Source organism: Meriones unguiculatus, chromosome 2 (assembly GCF_030254825.1).
Source record: "Meriones unguiculatus strain TT.TT164.6M chromosome 2, Bangor_MerUng_6.1, whole genome shotgun sequence".
Classification (NCBI taxonomy): Eukaryota; Metazoa; Chordata; class Mammalia; order Rodentia; family Muridae; genus Meriones; species Meriones unguiculatus.
In genome coordinates, this window is record NC_083350.1 from 5,413,523 (window position 1) to 5,436,224 (window position 22,702).

The following is a 22,702-nucleotide window of genomic DNA, read 5'->3' on the forward strand; positions in this document are numbered from 1 at the left end:
AGGGGACAGGAGCTCCACAAGAAAAGCAGCAGAACCAAAACATCTGGGCACAGGGGTCTTTTCTGAGACTCCAACCAAGGACCATGCACGGAGATAACCTAGAACACCTGCACAGATGTAGCATATGGCAGCTCAGTGTCTAAGTGGGTACCCTAGTAAGGGGAACAGGGGCTGTCTCTGACATGAACTCTCATGGCTGGCTCTTTGATCACCTCCTGCTGATGAGGCCACAGAGGAAGACAATGCAGCCAGTCCTGATGAGACCTGATAGGCTAGGGTCAGATGAAACAGGAGGAGGACCTCCCCTATCAGTGGACTGGGAGAGGGGCATGGGAGGAGATGAGGGAGGGCAGGTGGGGTTGGGAGGGAATAAAGTGAATAAATTACAATAAATTTAAAAAAAAGAAAAGAAGCCAAGACAGTGCGTATGTCCCACAAGCTTCCGTGCAGTGTTTATACGGCAGACCCCAGAGTCACGTCCTGACTGTGAGGAGAGAGCACTGTGACTTTCAGGAGTGCCTCCGCACATCTCACCATATGCTCAGTATTTCCATATAAAGGCTCCCCAGGCAATCTTGGTCTTGCTGGGCTGTGGGCTACTGTGTTCTGAGCAACCCGAGGAAGCTGTGCTGGTTAAACTGCAGCCTTCTGTAGAACAGGTGTGTTCTACAGTGTTTACAGCCTTCTGTAGAACAGCTGTAACGAGTGTTTCCAGCGCCTGATACAGTCCCGAGTGACAAGTTCATCAGGACAGTCCAGGTAGTAGTTGAGGAGCAGCTGAATAACTCACCTCCGAGTGGCAGGCCCTCCTTCCTTCTACCTCATGAGTGCCCTGACTGGCGCATTTTTGTGTCCCTGTCACCCAGCCTGGCACCTGGCTCCCCAGCACCTGGGGCTTGTTGAATGACTGAAAACGTGTAAGGCTGGCTTCATGCCTCACCACCCTCTTTCTGATCGCCTCTCTCCAAAGTTAATGACATCCCACAGCTCTCAGCCAGCCGAAGAGTATGGCCACACTGTGGCCAGAAGCACACAGTAAGGGGCTTCTCCATTTGCCCTGCACACAGTACGCAGCATGTCACGGCCCCCGAAGCTTCCTTCTGATCAGGGTACACGACAGAATGGACTGACTTGGAGGCAAATGCATTTCGAGGTTTTATGTTTCTGCGTCTGCACTCTTTGCTTTCCTTGGCTTTAACCCAAACCTCTTGGGCAATTATTTTTGGCTCATTCAGAAACGGCTTTGAGCCAAGATTTGGTGTCCTGAATCCTTAATGTAGGGCTTGTCTGCTTGCCGCGTTTACGGCATCCCTGGCTGCTGCTTCTTGGTAGCAAGTCTTTTTGTCTCTAACCCAGTTTCCTGCTCATGTTACGGCCATGCTGCCGGCCCAGCACGGCACAGGAGAGAGTTGAGTTCTTCGGTTAAGAGAAGTTTCTCAGATCGGGAATGTCCACACTGTACACATTAGCAAATGACCGTTAGACTCCTAACGCTGTGGTCAGCAGTGGAGCCAAGGAAGCCAGCATGCGTCAGCTCTCTGTCCCCCGTGGCCACAGAGAGGTCACACAGGTAGGACTGTGGATGCATTGCCCTCCGTGTCTGGGGCCTAGTGCGTAGTGTGGTTGTGGTTTGTTTGCTTTAATCTTAAAATTTTTTGTCCTGTTAATAAGAACACCTAGGCACGAGGGGTTGGGGAGAGGGCTCAGAGTAAAAGCAGCTTGCTGAGCAAGCATAGAGAGCCGAGTTCCAACACCAAGTAACCAAATGAAATAGGCAGGTGTGGTTTTCCTTGCCTCTCTGTGTTAAGGCTCAAGGGCACCCTAACACTTGACCCAGATTGCTTCCTCCGATAGAGCCTGTCCTAACGCTGGCTCCAATTGCTTGTACGTGGGAGCTTCTCTGTTCACAGAAGTGTGAAATCAGTGCAGGTGTGAGCCATGTCAGTACAATCTAGCACCGGCTCCGGCCCGCGTAGAGACCTCGTGGAGTGCCCTGTGCTTGGCTTTCCTGGATCGTTTCATACCTTCATTTCTTAGCTTACTTCACACCCTAACTGGAGGCATCTGTTCAGATCCTGCAGTTTAAGTCGCCTAAGACAAGGGTGCGCTACTGACCCTATTCAGATAGCAAGTCCTCCTAGTCCCCAGGATTTCAGACAGGCAGCCCTCCCTGACTGGTGACCGCCAAACCGCAGCTCCATGTTAGCTCAGTGTGTTTGTGGAGGACAGAGCATCCGCAGTGCTGATCATGGCCCTTTCTCCCTGAGCACTGAGCCAGAGTCCCGAGTTCACAGAGCAGCAGTCCCCATCCTGCTTCTCATCTGTGACTTTGAGTCTCTTTGCTCTTCCAGCAGGGAATTCTCAGCAGGGTCTCAGGTTCTGCATGCTTGTGAGTCTTGATATTCTTCACGTGCTTGAAAGGGGCTAGTAAGTGAAAACTCGTCTCCCAGCCAGCTCCGTTCTCCATGATGTGTTGACCCAAGTCTATAGAGCAGACGGTATCAGCATGTCTAACGGTGAAATAACTAAATCAGGTTGGAAGGGAGCGCCCCGGGATAACAGTTCAGTCTCCGAGAGCTGCCACTGTCCCCTTTCATTGATGGGGAATTTCTAAATCTCCCAGCCTTGTGTCTGCCTCGCCTGAGTCCCAAAGCTACAAAGAACTGCCTGGTTTTCTCTAATTTGTACAACCTTTTGCAGTGTGTTTTACATTTAATTCTTCTTGTCATTGTGGTAAAATATGTGTGGCATAAAATTGCCATCTTAACCATCTTAAGTGTAATTCCACTAAACACAAAATGGACTTGTGTTTGGGTTTTTTGTTTTATTTCTTTTTTTCTACTTTTTTGGGGGACATGGGAGAGGGGTGATGTGAATTCCCCAAATAATACACAATAAATACATACATAGGAAGTAGTGCCACCACCACGACCCTCTGCCTGCACATTGCTTTCAGCCTGTAGAACTCAGGCTCTATTCCCACCCAGCCCAGGCTAACTCCTAATGCCCACGGCCAGCCCTGGAGACCACAGCCCGACTTCTATCTCTCATAACCTCTTTAATTAGAAGTATCTGTGCCCAGCTCCAGCTGTGAAATGCAAAAACCTACATCAGAGAGAAATTAGTCCCTCCACAAGGTCATGTTCTACCTGAAGTCCTGCTTGGCCTCTGAGGCTATGGGCTGTTCTGTGGGTCCTGCCTGTGGAACACATGAACTCAGGAGGGAGGAGGAGGAGAAGAGATGAAGGAGGAGAGCAGATGTGGGAGGAGAGGGGAGGAGAGGGAAGGGAATGGGCGGGAGTAGAGGGGAGGGGAGATGTACGCCCCTCATAATCTGGAAAATGAACACATAGACTTTCAATGGAAACAGACTTCAAGTCATAAGAAATTTTTGTGGAAGAAAAAGTGGAAGTGGACATGACCAAGATACATTGCAGACACATGCGTTGTTGTCAAAGAATAAAAACATTCTGAAAAGGAAAATTTGATACCAATAAAGTCAGTGCTGGGTGTTGAGAGAACTAGGGTATGGGGTGGGTGGCCTGGCAAGGGACACTGTCTGGCTGAGCAGCTATGCAGACTCCCCACCCTCCATTCTGGGGCTCCAGTGCGCTGTTTCCCCCTAGTCAAAGCCTCCCATTCACTCGACTACAACGCTTCACTTGAGCTAACTGATGACCCAAATAGCTCCAAGCAGCTCTCTGGGTGGCCAGCTCATTAGGAGGGTGTCCAGTTCCAGCTGCCCGTCCCAGGTGCCTTTCTACCCCATAATGGGGGAGTCCTGCTTAAGAAGCTCCTCAAACACCCTCTCCAGAGGGGAGGGGGAGAGGGCCGCCACTGTGGGCAGTGCAAGCAGGGAGCGGAAACAGAGAGAGAAGAGGCGAAGGAGGACGGCAGAATGCGTCCTTCAGACAGCCCTGGTCAGGGCCTGTCGCTGCCTAGGGACCTTGGTCTCGTGAATCTTCTCCACCAGTTAAAGAGCGGCAGACAGGAGCCTTCTCTGGCACAGGGCTGCAGGTCGTAGTTATTAAACGTGGAGAGACACACACAGCCGGACACATGGGGAGGAAACACACACAGCCGGGCACATGGGGAGGAAGACGCCCCACAGGGCGGAGGGCGCTCCTGGAAGCCAAAGCCGCTTTCCCTGATGGCTGGGGGCTTGAAGGGGCTTTGTTGGCCTGGGATGGGACCTGCTCCCCTAATTTTGTGTTGTTCAGCTTAACAAAGAAAGGAAAACACGTTTAGAGCCAGCCTGAATGTACCTGAGCAGCTTGGAGCGTCAGCCGCAAGGGAAGCCCTTGCCGGTGAGAAGAGCAGCCAGGTGGAAGGGCACGGACAAAGCCGGGAACCTGGCACGTTCTTAGCCATCCTTAGGCATCCCAGGGCCCTCCGTGTCTGTCTGACTGCCAGGGATCTGTCCAGGCAGCGTGCAAACACAAGCAGAGGTTATCAAGGAAGAGCAGAGTGATCCAGTAAGGCTCGTTATTACCGAGGCGTTCACAACACCACGCATGCTGGAAAGAAATCAAATTGTATTAAGTAGGAGAAGAGTCTGTAGCATGCAAACCTTCCTTCCAGCCAGAACCCCAAATAATGCGTCCCGCACCCGCAAAAGCTTCTGAGTGCAGGCGGCGGTTAAATCGGGCTCTTCCTGCCCGTGGCTAAAGGCGCTAGGATTAGTGTCCACCAACTTCAACAGGAGGCCTGACCTGTGTGTGTGTGTGCATGGTGTGTGGGAGTGTGTTCATGTGTGCATGTATGCACACGCGTGGACGTCTTCCTCAGCCACTCTGCTGTGTCCTCAGAAGGCCACTGAACCCCTGCACTTGACCACACTGTGCATGGCAGGCCCTGCCCTCCTGCCTTTGCCTCCCAGCGCTGTGACCGCAGCTGCGCACCGCCAGGCCCTATCCACTCATGCTCACAGCTGAAATGCCGACCCTCAGTCAACACAGGGAGAGCTGTCAGCCCAGCCTCCAAGATAAGATGACAGTGGCCACTTTAAGAGGGAAAATTAGGCCTGAGGATGTTAACTGCATTTTTATGGCTTGTGATCACCCTCCTCTCTGTTTGCAGAGCAGGATGGTTAGAAACCCTGTCACATTCCATGACTGTGAGTGAGCAGCCCTGAGCCGGGCACCATGCTGGACACTAGAGACAGAGGGACAACACAGACGAGCCACCGACTACGGGACCTCAGAGCAAGGACAGGCCACCTCTGTGCTCGTGGTTTGTCACAGGTGGGCACACTTGCCAAGATGGAAGGAAAGGGACTGTCCTGTCCGTGCTGGGTTTTTATCCAGCAGTAACCGGCACGGCCTGCCAGGCTTCAGCCTTCTCGGCTAGCCGTGCCCTGGGCCCTCTCATCAGCTAGGCATGCTCAAGACTCCTCAACAGCAGCAAACCTTCCATGCTCAGAAGCAGGCTGAGGGCGGCGCAGCCAGGACGGGAGGTGGTTCCGCAGGCCACTGACACACGTCACCATTCAGCATTTTCCCTTCCAACAGAAACGTGAGCCGTTCCCAGAGACCCTGGCTTTCTGCAAGGGCCTGTACAGCTCTGCCCTCCCTGGGGCCTCCTCTTGGCTACCCTAGTCACACAGATTCTTTCCCCCTTTGGAAAGCTTGCAAGGCAGAGGACACATTCCCACACTCAGAGGGGACCAGAGCTGCATTTCCAAGCCAGTGCAGGCATTAGCAGCTCAAAGGAGGTTTTCATCTCAAAAGACTTTATTTGGTGTGAAAGACAAATACATTATTCATCCTTTCTTTAAAGGAAAGAATGCCTGTTTGTAAAAGCAAGCCAGTTTTAAGTATCTTTCTATTCAGGGTCTTGATGCACGTTTAAAAAGTCTTTCCTTTCCACCTTCCTCCCAGCCCCTGTCAAGGCTTGCAGTGATTTGTAATCTGTGAGTCTATGTTTTAATATCTGCAGCTGTGAAGCTGAAAACACCCTCAGGTTCGTGTTGGGGAACATTTACTTCACAGGAGAACAAAATTTCTCAGAACACTGTGACTTGGGGTTAAAGGGGGAAAGAATCATGGTGGAAACTTTCCATCTGAGTCCGTGAAGCCTCATCACCTCGGGCTTAGAGGACAACAGTAACTGACACAGGTCTCAACTTTGGGCCTCTGGGTCAGACTCAGGAGTGGTCGGTAGGGCAGAGGGGCCTCTTTGCCTTGCTCTCAGGTGACAGTCACAGTCTTTACTTTCCCTGACTCTGGGAGCCGCTGACAGGAGAGGAGGAGGCAGCCTCAGCCTTCACAGAAGGGCTCGGCACTCTCTTCAGCCCTGCAACCCTCTCCCAGAACCAGCAGCCCCCCTGCACTCCGCACAGCTGGTGTGCCAGGAGGTAAGCCTGCCCAGCCTGCACCTGCGTGCACTCTTTCAGACTAAGGCGTGTGGCCCTGATGCCTGCGTCCTACCCTGTGAGTGCAGACTTATACGGCAAAAGGCGCCTTGCAGATGTGACTGTGAATTCTTTTTTTATGTGTTCCATAAATATTTATTGTCCATAATAAGCAGGCCTGGTCTACAGCTGGATATCCATCCACGACCAAAGCAAACATGAATTCCTGCATGGATGAGACTCCTTTCTGAGTGGGAAAAGAGACAATAAAAATACCAATAAACGCTGGGGAAAAATAAATCAGAGAAGGGGGTAGAGAGTGAGGGGGAGACGCAAGGACTGAAGCAGTCAGAGCTGCACAGCCACACTGCATCCCAACACACTGAAGAAGATGGCACGAGGAAGAAGAAGGTGCAAGGAGACCCAAGGAGGTCTGCCGGCAGAGGACTTGAGGAGAGAGCTTGTCTGGCAAACTCAGGAAACAGCAAGGAGGTGGCAGTGTGACCAAAGCCAGCCTAGGGAGAGGAAAAGCAGAAGGAAAAAGGAAGAGGAGCACGAAGGCCTTTAGGTCATGGAAGACGTCTTTGTCCCTTTATTCCTGTGGGCTGAGAAGCCAATGGAGGTCATTTCTTTTTTCAAAATTTTTTATTATTATCATTTATCACAATTCATTCACTTTGTATGGTAGCTGTAGCCCCTCCCTCATTCCCTCCCAACCCCACCCCACCCTTCTCTACACATGCCCCTCCCCCAGTCCACTGATAGGGGAGGCCCTCCTCCCCTTCCCTCTGATCCTATCAGGTCTCATCAGGACTGGCTGCATTGTCTCCCTCTGTGGCCTGGTAAGGCTGCTCCTCCCTCAGGGAGAGGTAATCAAAGAGCTATCCATTGAGTTCATGTCAGAGACAGCAACTGTTCCCATTACTAGGAAACCCACTTGGAGACTGAATCTATGGGTTACGTCTGAGCCAGGGACTGGAGGCCATTTCTTAAATAGATATTATTCATTCTCTGAGCTTTCATTCAGGGAGACAATGTGTTTTTATCAAATCAACCCCACACTCTCCTCTCAGACCCCTCGCCATGTCCCCTTCCCAGCCTCATGTTCTCTGTTCACAGCCCACTGAGTGCAATCAGGGCTGCCTGTGTGTGCACGGGTCACAGAAGACGCCACTTCCCTGAAGAAACCAGACTTTGCGACTCCAGCAGCCTTCAGCTGCCAAAGCTTCTCTCCAGGGCTGGTGTGTCGTGAGCGTTACTCATCTGTGCTAGAGTGTTGGCTGGCTTGATCTTCCATGGGTCTTGTTTGGACAAGCAGAACCACGGTGACTTCATGAGTACAGTGACCCTCTTATGGCTATTCTGGCCAACCTCAGGCTCTTGGTCTCTCTAATTCCCTCTTCCTCAGTGTTCTCTGAGCCATGTGAGAAGGGAGTGATGTAGATGTTCCCATCCAGGGCTGAGGCCCTCACAGTTGTTCGTTCCTGAACTCTGACAGGCCGGTGCTCTGCACTGATCAATGTCGACAGCAAAACCACCCTCCCTGTACAAGGTAAAGCTGCGCTGGTCTGTCGGTGTAGAACAAGTATGTGAAGGCAGTTTGCTACTGTGTCCGTTTGAAGTGACAAGACCACGATCTTAAAAACACTCTCAGCTTCCGGAAGCTGGAAAGGCAGGGGGAAAGGTTGACCTTGCTACCTCAAAACGAAGCCAACCCTGTGACCCCATGCCCCTGGCCCAGGGACTCTGACTCTGGACCTCTGGCCTCCAGAATGGTAGGAGTCACTTATGTGGCTTTAAGCTCCTAACTGTGTGGCCACCTTTAAATCAGCCCAGGAGGCTAAGACAGAGCGTGCACATTGGTCACTGCTCTGTTGTGTCTGATTGGAGCAGCTCAAGGAAGCCCGGGGTATTTGGCTCCCAGTTGGAGGGCCCAGTCCATGTGGTAGAGGTGACGTGCTGGCGGCGGCAGCAGGCAGTTGTGCTTCTTCATCCTCGCGTCATGCAGAACAGGAAGCAGAGGTGGCGTGTCGGCGCACTGTTAGAGTTTGGTTTTGCTTTGCTCAGTCTGTAACTGTGCCAGATCCTTCCTCCTGGGAATAAGGAAGTATGGAGCTTAGTTTTTATTTACAGGTTCCTACAGTTGAGAGACTTTTAAAGAGACCTTGGGCCTTGAAAGAGAACTTGGACTTGTAAAATGTTGTACATTTTAAAGACTGTAGGACTTTTAAAATTATACAATGCTTTATATGATAATGTTAATATGATGTCTTGGGGACAAATAAGAAAGAAAGTTTACCGTTCGCTACTGCTGTGTTTGTGTGTCAGGTTGACAAGGGGTCAATTGTTGGTGAGTCCTTGTCAGTTTGACGCAGGTTGAGGTATGTGAGAAAAAGGGACATCAATTGAGAAAATACCTCCATTAAATTGTTATAGGCAGGTACATGGGGGAATTTTCCTAATTAACTGTCGCTACGGAAAGGCCATCCCACTGTGACAGTGACGTCTCCATAGGTGCTCCTGAGCTATATAAGAAAGCAGGCTGAGCAAGACCTGGGAAGCAAGCCAGTAAGCAGCACCCTCAGTGGCCTTGGCTTCAGCTCCTGCACCAGGTTCCTGCCTGAGTTCCTGCCCTGGCTTCCTTCATTTAGAAACAAACCCGTTTCTCCCCACGTTTGTTTTGGTCAGTGTTTGATCACAGCAATGGAAACCTAAGGCACTTAGCCCTAACAGACTTTATGGGCCCTTTGGCCCTTGAGATTGGGGACAGGGGTCCTTGACATGAGTTACCATGAGTTACCAGGGCCTGACTTGAGTTACCACAACTGACTGAGAGGCCTCAGATCAGAGTCTCCACCCATGACAAGAGCACCTGTGACTAGCAAGGCAGACCATCTCTCAGGAGGGGGCACGATGCAGTCATGGGTGTGCACTTGCCTGCTCTGTCACTGTCCGTTTATACTTTCAGTTTTCTTTTTCCAACTAATTTCTTTGTTTAATCCTCAATAAATCTTCTTTTATTGATTCCCATTTATGTCTTGCAAGGCATTCAAAGACTTAATGTCAATTTCAGTTTCAAAAGCTGGTAGCAATTGAGAAAAGAGCTTTCTCCAGATCAATATTCCCTCTCAGCTTGACACTGCGCAATTAATAATGACTTGGCATATGATTTCTCTACAAAGAGGCAGGAGCCAATAGGACGGCGGCACACAGATATGAAACCAGCCGTCTGTCAGATTTCCATGCAGAAGCCGCCATGCTTCAGAAGCAGAAGCTGCCCTTCCGGCTGAGTCCCGTTAGCTGTGGACCTCATTATTGCCCAAGAAGCACTTCAGTGTCTCCCTCGGCCAGCTGTGGATCAACGTCTCATTTTCCTCCCACTGACTGACAACTTCCCTGCCATCTCAGCCACTGAGACACAATTCACAGTTGCTAATTGACTTGTTGGATCCCATCTTAGTTGGCCAAGGAAGGATTAGGTGCATTTGCTCCAAACGTGAAACCCAGTGACTCTCCCAGGACTGCCCAGACCCCTCTGTTGGTGCTCCTCTCTTCCCTTTATAACCTTCCTAGCTTTAGGGACCCCTTCGGCAGGGGAGGGCAGGGGCTCGTGACGAAAGCCTTTCACCTCCACAGCATCGAGGGATGAATAGATTTCCCCCGAAGGGTTAGAAGAGCAAGCAGGAATTTTAGTGCCAACAGGGTGGGGTGTCTTTCAGGTTAGCTGTAGAGCTTCCTCTGCAGGACCAGGAAGCATCAGAAAGAGGCCAAGACCTTAACGGTGTCACTCACGTCTACCTGGAGCCAGTCAGGTGTTTTCTACATCCTTCCTGCTGCTGGAGGTCCCTTTAGAGAATACTCCTGGGTGCCAGGCTGGCTCAGTCGCTGTGAGCTCCCCTACATGCCTGTGGCCTCTTCCTCTGTCCACCAAACATCAAGCTGGCACTGGCTGGTAGAACACTCACTCACACACACCACACACGCACACATATGACCTCACTTTCACATATGATCACACATTCAAATATGCATAAACATTGACACTAAAATGTAGTCATACATGCACTGTCAAATACCACACCCACATTCATATACATGCTGTCTTACACACACACACACTTTAGTGAAAAGCAATAGAATCAACACTGCCCCCAGCAATGCAAACGCTATCCTGATTTTCCCCCTTCTATGAGAATTGTCTGTCTGCTTAGGGGCTGCCACACTGCTTCATCTTAGCCATAGCATTTTCTCTTCTGCAAACCACTCTAAACCCTTTTAGATTATGCTCTCTGGGCCAGCAGGGAGCAAGACTGTGTTTCTGAGAGACCTGTGTGTTTCCGTGATTTAACCGAAACTCAGCTAAAGTTTCAAAATAACCACTGTCAGGAGCCTAGGAGACTCAGCTTTGTCCTGCCACCAAGGCCAGGGAGTGAAAGTCTAAGGGTGAAACATGACGTGCTCAGGGATCCTCTCCTCGCTACCTGCCCTCCACTGCGGCTTACCGGCCCAGCCCGGAGGCTTTGCCAGCCAGCTGCAGGCTGACTGCGCCCGTCCCGCTGAAGACCCTGCACCCGCTGAGATGCCCCGTCCCGCTGAAGACCCTGCACCCGCTGAGATGCCCCGTCCCGCTGAAGACCCTGCACCCGCTGAGATGACCCGTCCCGCTGAAGACCCTGCACCCGCTGAGATGACCCGTCCCGCTGAAGACCCTGCACCCGCTGAGATGACCATTCCAGTTTATGGGAAACTGTTAGACTCCGCCCAGACATGTTTTACCTGCCACAGCCTCATGCTTGCCAGGATCACCGCGAATGATGCGGAACACACGTGTAGAACATGCAGTCGTGTCACCGTGGCAAAGAGTTGGACACCTCTGGAGCCTTAAGCATGTCTTGCATTGCTTTGTCTCAAAAACAGTTTTATGTCCTGGATGATGAGGTGGCTCAGCAGGCAAAAGTGTTTGCCATCCATGCCTGATTAACTGAGTTTGAGCCCCAGGACTGTCTCTGGAAAGTTGTCACGCACACTCATGCACGCACACACACCCACACACGATGAAACGTGGGCCCCTATACACTAGTAATCAATTGAAAAAGAACAGTGACCTCTCATTTTGTATCTGAAAATAAAGTAATTCCATCACAAGACTTTTCCCAGGGAACGGCTACCACGGAAATCACAGAGGTGGCTAGATGAGGTAGGTGACGTCTAGGCAGCTACAACAGACAGCTGGGTGCAGAGAGATGAAGAGTAGATGGTGGGCACATGACCCACCAGTGGGTAAAGGGGCAAGAGCCCCTCTCTCCAAGGCTGCTGTACTGCAGCCACTCTCCCGGAGCAGGCGCCCAGACTTCCTGGCTCCATCGTCCACCTTCCCATCCCAAGGTCCTTCCAGCAGGGAGGAGTCGGCTGTGCTGACAGCTTCATTAGGGATCCCAGACCTACGTGTTCCAAGGAAAATCCACAGTAGGGTTTATACGGTCCCATCTGGACCCTGAGGAGCAGCAGAGGGAGCAGCTGCCTTCTGAGGTGTTTGCCAACGACCTGAAAAATCAGCACACCCCTGACCTGGAGTGGAAGCTTCTCCATGCCCCCTCCCCACACAAACTTTCCAAGTCACCACCTGGTACTTCCTATCCTCCATGGTCCTTCCTCCCCCTCCTACTCCCCCCCACACACACCTCGCCATTTGGACCCTGGTAGGGTGCTTATAGCCCTGGGGAGGTTTGAGGTCACCATCTGGCACTTCCTGTCCTCCATGGTCCCCCCATCCCCATTGGGCCCCTGGTAGGGCGCTTATGGCCTGGGAAGGTTTGAGAACACAGCCTGAAGATGGATCCAAGAACAAATGGTAGAGCCAGGACACAGATGTGCTCAAGCGCACGTCCAACAAGCTGCTCGCACAGCTCAGGCTGAATGTGAGAGGATGTGTGGGTTCACACCTCTCCAGAGTACAGAAAGGATATAGGTCAGACTGTGGCCACAGCTGTCATCACCGTTCAGAGTGGAGACCCTGTCTCCAGGGTCCTCAGGCCGAAAACCCCAAATCAAGCAGCAAAGCCTCCAGCGATGGCCTGAGTGAATGACCATCAGAAAGACCACACTCGGCTCTCTTCAGGCCAGCACCTTCCGCCTGAACCTTAACCACCTGAGAACAAGGCTTCAGAAACCCTTTGTAACGCAACGGCTAACCACAAGCTTGCTCCGTTTCTGAGGAGGGAGAAGGGACCCTAAAGCCATGTCACCTGTGTCTGCTTATACTCAGCTTATATTTAAGACACAGCCCTATTCATCTCTGATTCAAATCTGCATTTACTTATTCGTTCTGAAGGACGTGGCATGGGTTCGTGCGTAACATGGTCTGTGCATGGCATATGTATGCCACAGCGAGTGTGTGTGTGGAGGGCACAGCTCGTGGGAGTCCGCTTTCTCCTTGCACAATATGGGTCCCGGGGACTGAACTCAGGTCATTAGGGATGGTGGCTAGCACTTTTACCCATGGAGTAATCTTGCTGGCCCCAAGCCTCCCTCACCTGTGATACCCAGTTTTCCTGAGAGAGAGAGAGAGAGAGAGAGAGAGAGAGAGAGAGAGAGAGAGAAGAGGATAAAACCGCACAATGGGGGTTTGAGAGTGGCTCTGCTGTCTGAGCACTGGCTGCTCTTGCGAAGACCCAGGCTCAGTCCTGAGCACCCAGCCAGTCATGCTCACAGCTGCCTGTGACTTCCGTCCTGCAGGCCTCATGCTCCCCTCTGGCCTCTGGGAACTTCGCACACATGTGGTTCACACACATACACCCAGGCGCTCATGTACCACACATAAACAGACAAGTCCTCTCTAAAAGGAAGAGAAAACAACCTTTACAAGCACTGGCCGAGGAAAATCACAGTGCAGCTAGACATATATGTGCGAGCTGGGCAAGCGGCACCTGCCACGGGCTGCCATCCAGAGAGCAGGCACCGGCTCAGACCCGGCTTCAGTGCGCTGTGGGCACAGCATGCATAGCAGCCTCTGCCGGCTCACTCACACAGCTTCTCAGGGGAGACAGGTAGGGCGCCCCAAGCTGGGTGCTCTCAGATGTGGGGCAGAGTTCCTGATTTTCCACACAGGACGGTTCTACGCTGATGACCAGAGCAAAAATAACCTCGATTTTTATAGCCTAGAATTTGTTTTCCAAGGCTTTGGCCCATAATCTTACTAAGTGGAACAGTTCAAAATAAGTTTCCCTGGGACACTGAGAGCTGAGAGAGGCCAGAACGCCCCTGCTTTCATTCCGGCATGGTCCCTCTGCCAGCCACCCCGGAGTGCACAGCCTAGCGCCCTCTCTGGATGCCATGCTTGGGTGTGGACAGCCTGCAGCGCTCGGCTTGTTGAAGACTTGGCTTGCTTCTCCTCCGCCGGGAGGGAGTCCATGACTGCGGGAGTGGCGGCCCCATCTCAGTTCTGGTGGCGGGAAAGCTTGGAGAGGTTCTGGAACTTCTGCCTGGACACCACTGGCCAGTCCGTAGACTCTGTCTAGAGCTGCCATTCACAAGTTGTGCCGGGACCCCGTCAGAGCCCCATGCTGTCCTCCCAGCGCCCTCAGCTCTGCTCTCCACAGAGCCCTGAACTCTCCTTCCTGGCACGTCCTCAAAGCCCAGACCCTGGAGGAACCCTGTGAGCTTCTGCACTGTCCTTTCTGCAGTCTCCAGCCCTCCCCTCACAGCAGGCCAGCCCACAGCCTCCTCGCCCACGTCTCCTGCACACTTCCTGGCCAAGGCCCACCCGTTCGCCCTCTCGGCTTCTCCCCAGCAGGTCTTGCCATGCTTCCTTACTGCTCACACATAATTCACTCTACATCATGCTCATTGTTATTATCCGCCCCCAGGGTTCCAGCCTTGCAGTGAGAAATTCTCCCCTGGGAGGAAGAAAAAGAAGAAAAGCTGGTGAGTTTGCCCAGCCTGGGATGTGCTCTCTCTTAAGCATCTTGTGTTAATGTCCTCAAACATTCAAGTTCTGCACTCATAAAGTACGTCACCATTGCCACTATTAAGGAATTAAATTTGGCAAGTTGCCTTCAAGAGGCTGCATAAATTGCACTATTGTGAAAAAAGAACATTGTGGTTGTCTCCAGGCTCCAAGCAGCTTAGGGAATATGATGCTTTTGTAAAGTGCTCCGTCTCATGGGGTTCCTGAGGCGTCAAAGGTGAGCTGAGGCATGTCGCTCTTATGGGGCAGGGAAGAGTTCAACTTCATGAATAGCTTTGCCCCATTGCCCTTCTCCTGCATGCCTTGGCCTCAGCCTCTCGTCTTAAACATTTGTAACACTCCTCACTGAAGAATTGAGGAGGAAGGTTGGTGTTTCTTCCCAAGATGGCCCCTCCCTGGTTAGGCAACATCAGCTCCTGGCTGCTCAGTTCCTGCCTGGGGCTCTGTGAAGCCATGGCTGCAGAATCCAGAGTCAGGTCTCCACCGGCCTCCTGCGGCCCCTTCAGCTGTTACAGCCTGGATGGTCAGTCTACATGGCCTTCCATATTCTGCTAGTGATGAAGCTTCGCTTGCCACCAAGAAGACCTGGCCTTTCCCCCGATGCTCCCCTGGTTCTATGCTCCCTGCTACCCAGGCAGATTCTGTCTAAAGCCCTGGTGTCCCTGGGTTGGCTCTATGCTCTGAGCTCTGGCTCTGCGCTGTGGTCTGCACCCTCAGCACGATCCTGGGAGCTGGGAGAGCTACCTGTTTGTGCGCCATCCTCCTTGGTCCTCTGCACTAGCGGGGCCACGGGATGCTGAGGATGGAGGTGGTTCAGAGATGCTGCACGGACAGTGCCTCAGAAGAGCATGGAGGAGTGCCAGAAACCCAGGTGCTCTGGCTCAGGACCCAGAACCAAGACGCTTGTTCCCAATCGGTACAGTTTTCCAAACTCTGGGTTTTTTTCCTGGGAAATTCTAGGATTGAAGGAGAGCACTGGGCAGAATCACCACCTTTCACTGTGAGCTGGATGGTTTAGGGAACAAAGAAAGGACAAACACATCTACAGAGAAGCTGGGAACAGGTGCACACAGGAAGAGACACATTATGACCACCGGCAGCAACCCAGAAGCTCAGCAATGGAGGTGCGTTTGCTCTTTACATCCCAACAAGGAGGTCTAGCTAATCCCATAGCAGAGGCCTCAAACAAGGCAGTCTCAGGTGGCAGTCATGTGGGAGAGGGAAGCTGTGGTTGCTAGTTTTTGGACACAGTGATCAATTGTTTGCCTGGACCAGAGGAAGGCTTTGGCAATCCCATGAGAATAAGTCCTTGACATCAGAGTCTTGGACAGGGCTGTGTCCCTGTAAACATTCACTTCCTCGCCTCCTCCATCTTTGAAAGAAGGCTAATTATGGTAATCTAAGCCATGAGGTAGCTGTGTTGCATCTTTAAGAGCCTCATAAACCTGAACCATCTCAGAAATAGTACCTCAGCCTCAGAAAGCTACAAGGCAGAGTAAGTAAGGACAACTGTCTCTACACTTAGTGACTTCAAGCAAAGAGGCACAAATGCTCATGCCCCTGCAGGCCTATGTGTGTCAATAATCTCCCCTGCACAAAACTGTGATTCACAATGGAGGATGTCTGTGACATACTCACATGCCTAGCCCACGCTCAGCCCTCAAGCAATGTGAGACGATGTCCTAATATTCTCAGGAACAGGTGATTCCATTAGAAGATACCAAGAGCTTGGTAGAACACAAGAAAGAAAGAAAGAAAGAAAGAAAGAAAGAAAGAAAGAAAGAAAGAAAGAAAGAAAGAGAGAGAGAAAGAGAGAGAGAAAGAGAGAGAGAAAGAGAGAGAGAAAGAGAGAGAGAAAGAGAGAGAAAGAGAGAAAGAGAGAAAGAGAGAAAGAGAGAAAGAGAGAAAGAAAGAAAGAGAGAAAGAAAGAAAGAAAGAAAGAAAGAAAGAAAGAAAGAAAGAAAGAAAGAAAGAAAGAAAGAGGGGAGGGGGAAGAGAAGGGGAGGAGAGGAGGGGAGAGGAGAGGGAGAGGAGGAGAAAAGAAAAGAAAAGAAAAGGAAAGGAAAGAAAAGAAAAGAAAAGAAAAGAAAAGAAAAGAAAAGAAAAGAAAAGAAAAGAAAAGAAAAAAAGAGCCAGGTAGGCAGAACTTCGCAAAGTCCTACAGTAGCCTGTTTATCACGCCCAGCTCCTGAGCTTGCAAAGCAAGCAGCTGCTGGAACCTAGATCCAAAAGAGGGTGAGGGAGACAGAGTCAAGAAGCAGGGAAACAGACTCTGGAGACCAGCATCAAGTGAAGATCTACATTCATTGCACAGCAGCAAGCGCTTTCTTATACAGCTTTTTTGTTGTTCTGGGGGGGGTTGTAGTTGTTAGCATCATTCCTTTATTGTGTTTTTTAAATTAATTTTATTTATTTTCACTTTTGAAATTTATTTATTACAGTGTATTCACTTTGTATCAGAGCTGTAGCCCCCATCCCCTCCCAATCCCGCCCTCTCTCCCTCTTCTCCTCCCATGACCCTTCCCCAGCCCACTGATAGGGGTGGTCCTCCTCCTGTTCCATCTGACCCTAGCTTATCAGGTCTCATCAGGACTGGCTGCATTGTCCTCCTCTGTGGCCTGGCAAGGCTGCTCCCCCCATCAGGGGAAGGGGGTTATCAAAGAACCAGCCACTGAATTCATGTCAGAGACAGTCCTTGTTCCCCTTACTAGGGTACCTGCTTGGATACTGAGCTGCCATGAATTACATCTATGCAGGGGTTCTAGGTTATCTCCATGCATGGTCCTTGGTTGGAGTACCAGTCTCAGAAAAGACCCCTAGGCTCAGATTTTTGGTTCTGTTGCTCTCCTTGTGGAGATCCTGTCCCCTCCAGGTCTTTCTGTTGCCGCCTTCTTTCATAAGATTCCCTGTACTCTGCCCAAGGTTTGGCTATGAGTCTCAGCATTTGCTTTAATACCCTGCTGGGTAGAGTCTTTCAGAGGCTCCTGTCCTGTTCCCTGTTTTCTCCCTATTCTGATGTCTATTCCATTTGCCTTTCTGAGTGAGGATTGATCATCTTATCCAGGGTCCTCCTTCTTGCTTAGCTTTCTTTAGGTGTAGAGATTTTAGTATGTTTATCCTATGTTATACGTCTAATATCCACTTATAAGTGGGTATATACCCTATTTGTCTTTCTGCTTCTGGTATACCTCACTCAGGATGATCTTTTCTAGTTCTCACCATTTGCCTGCAAATTTCATGATTTCTTTGTTTTAGTTGCTGAGTAGTATTCCATTATGTAAAGGCACCACAATTTCTGTATCCATTCCTCAACTGAGGGACATCTGGGCTGTTTCTAGTTTCTGGCTACTACAAATAAAGCTGCTACAAACATGGTTGAGCAAATGTCCTTGTTGTGTACTTAAGTATATTTTGGATATATGCCTAGAAGTGGTATTGCTGGATCTTGAGGAAGCACTATTCTTAATTGTCTGAGAGAGCACCAGATTGATTTCCAAAGTGGTTGTACAAGTTTACATTCCCACCAGCAATGGAGGAGGGTTCCCCTTTCTCCACATCCTCTCCAGCATGTGTTGTCACTTGAGCTTTTGATCTTAGCCATTCTGGTAAAATCTCAAGGTCCTTTTGATTTGCATTTCCCTGATGGCTAAAGGGGTTGAGCATTTCTTTAAATGTTTCTCTGCCATTCACTATTCCTCTATTGAGAATTATCTGTTTAGCTCTGTTCCCCATTTTTTAAAATAGATTACTTGATTCATTGCTGTTTAATTTCTGAGTTCTTTATATATTCTGGATATTAGCCTTCTGTCAGATTTAGCCCTCCTGTATACAAAAGACAAATGGGCTGAGAAAGAAATTAGGGAAACAACACCCTTCACAATATCCACAAAGAAAATAAAGTACCTTGGTGTAACTCTAACCAAGCAAGTCAAATGACTTGTATTAAAAAAAAACTTCAAGTCTCTGAAGAAAGAAATAGAAGAAGTTATCAGAGGATGGAAAGATCTCCCATGCTTGGCAGGATTAACATAATAAAAATGGCCATTTTACCAAAAGCCACCTACAGATTCAATGCAATTCCCATCAAATTACCAACACAATTCTTTACAGACCTTGAAAGAAAAATTCTCAACTTCATATGGAATAACAAGAAACCCAGAATCGCTAAAACAATCCTCTACAATAAAAGATCTTCTAGAGGTATCTCCATCCCTGATCTTAAGCTGTACTATAGAGCAACAGTTATAAAAACTGCATGGTACTGGCATAGAAACAGGCTGGTGGATCAATGGAACCGAACAGAGGACCCAGAAATAAACCCACACACTTATGGACACCTGATTTTTTACAAAGATGTCAAAACCGTATAATAGAAAAAAGACAGCATCTTCAACAAATGGTGCTGGTCTAACTGGATGTCTACATGTAGAAAAATGCAAATAGATCCATACTTATCACCCTGCACAAAACTAAAGTCCAAGTGGATCAAAGACCTCAACATAAAACCAGACACACTAAATCTGTTCAAAGAGAAAGTGCATTAGAGCCTTGACCTCATTGACACAGGAGACAACTTCCTGAAGAGAACAACAACAGCACAGGCTCTAAGAGCAACAATCAATAAATGGGACCTCATGAAACTGAAAAACTTCTGGAAAGCAAAGGACACTGTCATCAGAAGAAAATGAGAGTATACAGCTTTTCGACCAATGGGGAGCTGATGTGAACTCTGGGATAGATAATCATCCCACTGTCACTCTGGGGAAGTGCCAGGCCTTTGAGCACCTGAGGGGACTTCCTGCAGAATGGGGGAAAGCAGCCACTGCCCTGTTTGCGGCCCAGTCTGAGTCTCCACCAGTTTGCTGGGCGCCTCCTCTTGTGTCCCGTGGTTTGCCAGCAGGCATGGACACTCATACTATCGAGCAGCATAGAAGCCTCCCTCACACCCACCGGGACCCCACGGGGGCCGCAGCGCCCTCAGGCACCAAGAAACAGGGCTGCGGAATCCTGTCCCTGCGCCCTCTGAGTACACATGCCACCTGGCCATCAGGCTGGACTGCTCTGGGAGGTTCTTCTCTGCGCACGTGCTGGCTCTCACCTAAGCCTGCATTCCAGGCAGCCATGAGCTCAGCTTCACACCAACAGTGTGTGTGTGTGAGTACCCTAAGCAAGTACCCTAGACAGTACCCTAAGCAAGCCTGAGCCCCCAGGGATGTCTCCAATGGGTCCTCCTGCCCTCTTCTGCCCTGGGAGGAGCACTGTGAGCCTGGTGAGGGGAGAGGAGGGTCAGAGGCAGGTTAGGGCCCTACGTCTGTTTACTGCGGATACAGTTTGACCTAGTATTGTTTCAAATAACCAGTGAGGAGTGTGTGTGGGGGGGGGTGTGTGTGTGTGGTGCACACACAAGTAGGACTGTGAGTGAGAGCCCATAGATAATAAAGGTTTTTGGTTTAACCATTGTTTATGACAGAAACTGGAGGTTTGGGGAGCTACAAGTCTTCTATTACACCTTGTTTTGCTTTGTTTTATTGACAGCCTCACTCTACAGCCAGGCTACCCTATAACTCACTATGTAGTACAGCCTGCCCTTAATTCCTCCTGCTTCACTCCCCAAAATGATGGGATTAGGGGCATGAGCCTCCACACCCAGCATTGCAGTGTCGTCGCTGCCTGAGCTCATAGGCACAGTTTGCTGTGACAGCATCAAGTTCTGGGACACAGCTTCCTGCTACTGTAGCCCCCGGTGAAGTGGCAAAGTTCATGTCTATTCTGCCACCAGGACAAGGAAACATGGGCTTGTTGAGTCCATTCTTCAAGTGCAAGCTGAAACATTGATTTTTGCTCTCTCTCTCTTTCATCTCAACTATTGCTGTAAAAAAAGAAAGAAAGAAAGAAAGAAAGAAAGAAAGAAAGAAAGAAAGAAAGAAAGAAAGAAAGAAAGAAAGAAAGGAAAAGCCTTTTGGACAAAACCCTCAGAGGAAGCAAGCCTTCATGTTCTGCAAATGAGCATTCACAAAGTGCAGACCTTCATAGGCTCCATCTTAGTGCTCCCTTGCTGGCCTTCCTGGAGCTTGGAGCTAAGGATGGACCTCTCAGCACAAGACAACCCCAGAAAGGAGACTCTGGAGGCCGGGGAACCTGCAGGATGCGGGGTCAGAGGCGTGCCATAGTTGCAAGAGTCACCATGAGCAAGGCAAACATTTAAGAAAGCATTTCCTTGCTGCTGCCTTATACACTCAAAAGATTAGTGTATTGTCACCACCGCAGGAAGCAGTGCAGTCCTGGTGCTGGAGCAGTAGCTGAAGATGTCTTGATCCACAGGCAGAAGGTAGAGAAAGAGAGACAGTGGGTCTGGCTTGGGCTTTTGAAACCCCAAAGCCCACCTCCAGTGACATAACTCCTCCAACAAGGACATACCTCCTCCAGCAAGGACACACCTCCAACAAGGACACACCTCCTCCAGCAAGGACACACCTCCAACAAGGACACACCTCCTCCAGCAAGGACATACCTACTCCAGCAAGGACACACCTCCAACAAGGACACACCTCCTCCTCCTAAGGCACACCTCCTCCAACAAGGCACACCTCCTAATCCTTCCAGATGGTTCCTAGGCTGGGCATGCACAGATATGAGCCTATGGAGAACCACAGGGTGACTGCAGGAAGGAGAGCTGTTCCTAGGACACTGTCCACTTCTCCCACCGACAGCCACCAGGAGAAGTCCACCTCTTGGTACCTATGCAGTCACCTGGTGAGTAGGAGAGGGCTGGGTTGTTTCTTTGTGTCTGGAAGAACTAAGACTTGGAGAAGAATTACACTACCAACGAATCCAGCAAATGTTGCAAGAGAGAACTAGCCAAGCTCACAGTTCGGCAGAAGGCATGTTTACAATAAGCACGAACACTGATCAAAAGCGCCAATTTTAAAAATGGTTTAGCTTTCCCAAATTATGCAACCTCTTATTACACTGTTCACTCTGGTTTCATCTCTCAGTCTTCAAAGAAATGTCAGGACACTGGACAGGATGAAAGGAGCAGTGATTAAAGAGAAGAAAATGGCACCACAGGAAGGCTCAGAATGTTGGAAGGGCCTGAAGGAAACCTGTATTCCTGTATGTTCTCTCAAAGCTGATCTCAACAAAGGCAAACCTGCTTTCAAAAGGGGGAGCTGTGCCTAGCAGAGTATTCAGGTCTTCTCCAATGACCTGGACAGAGTACCCACAGACGGCCACTCAGGGTCAAACAGGAGAAAACAGGGGACTCTGAGATCCTGCCAGCACAGCCTAAGGGTCAGATGGAAACACCGGGTCCTCAGCAATGCAAGCAGAGACATGCAGCAAGAGGAAGGGCCAAGGTGCCTGAAGGAGCCCTGAGCTGTTTAGGAGCTGTGATATTACATGTGATGACCTGGATGTTCTAGAAGTCTGCATGAGCTAGAACCTTATGACAGTGCCCAACATTTTGATGCAACGTTGTCATGCAAACATTCACATTCAAGAACCAAGCAATGCTGTTACAAAAACAAAACACTTATTTACATTGACACTGGTCCTGCTCCCTGTGCTTTTCAAAAGGGTGTGTCTTCTACTCTCTAACAGATTTCTGAGGCTGAGCTTCCTTAGAAATGCTACAGAAGAGTGGCAAGATGGCTCAGCTGTAACGTCACTTGCTAACATGACCTTCCTAGGGAGCAGTTGAAGGAAAAAAAATTTTTTTTTTACTTTCTTTGTAAGTCCTGGCTGTCCTGAAACTGTGTCTGTAGACCAGGCTGGCCTCAAATTCAGAGTTCTGCCTTCCTCTGCCTCCTGAGTGCTGGGATAAAGTGTCCACCGTCACCACCTGGCCAAATGTGAAGGGTTTTATTATAGATCTGTTGTAGAAGAAGAGAACAGCCAGAGACATTCAGAGTAGTACAGAGCAGAAGGTCAGAGACTGAATACAGCAGCGCAGCAGGCCTAGCCAGGAGAGAAGCAGCTGCAGGCAGAGGCAGCCAGGGGCAGTGGGTAGAGAGAACTGAAGACAGAGAGGGCAAGAGAAGACAAAGGCCTGTGCATGGTGGAGATGGCAGAGTTGAAAGGAGAATGGGAGCCCTGGGGAGGGATGCTTCTGAGCTAGAGGAAGTTTAGTCTTGGGAGCCACTGGTCTGCTAGCTTGCTTTGATATTTCGATCTCAGCATCTCAGCGGAAAGAGTGCTTTCACCATGGTCTTCACCTTGACAGAGAGGGAAGGAGGTATTGCCAAATTCCTTAAGAGTTTGTTCCAATTTCCTTAAAAGCTTGTCTGTGTGACCTTGGACCATAATTGCTTTATCTAATTAGTTTTAGAAAAGGACTATATCCAATATAGGGAGGTAGTTTTTGAAAAGAAGTTGGGATTTCCATG

General features: G+C 50.0%; 1 protein-coding gene and 1 long non-coding RNA gene across 4 annotated transcripts in view; one reads left to right on the forward strand and one right to left on the reverse strand.

Moving 5' to 3' along the window:
• Dipk1c (divergent protein kinase domain 1C) overlaps positions 1-22,702 on the reverse strand; it is a 52,049-nt gene that overhangs the window by 4,132 nt on the left and 25,215 nt on the right. The window contains exon 4 of one of the 3 annotated variants that reach the window (XM_060376976.1): positions 4,281-4,517. The exons of 1 other annotated variant lie outside the window; for it this stretch is intronic. In XM_060376976.1, the coding sequence (XP_060232959.1) occupies positions 4,374-4,517 (144 nt within the window). In that variant the 3' untranslated portion in view covers positions 4,281-4,373. Of the gene's footprint in view, positions 1-4,280; positions 4,518-7,086; positions 8,446-22,702 lie in introns of those variants that run through there. One more of the 3 variants, XM_060376978.1, reaches the window with a different exon arrangement.
• LOC132652260 (uncharacterized) lies at positions 1,415-22,030 on the forward strand. The gene is made up of 3 exons (XR_009589729.1): positions 1,415-1,570; positions 14,218-14,275; positions 19,854-22,030. It is a non-coding gene; the product is annotated as an uncharacterized LOC132652260 (long non-coding RNA).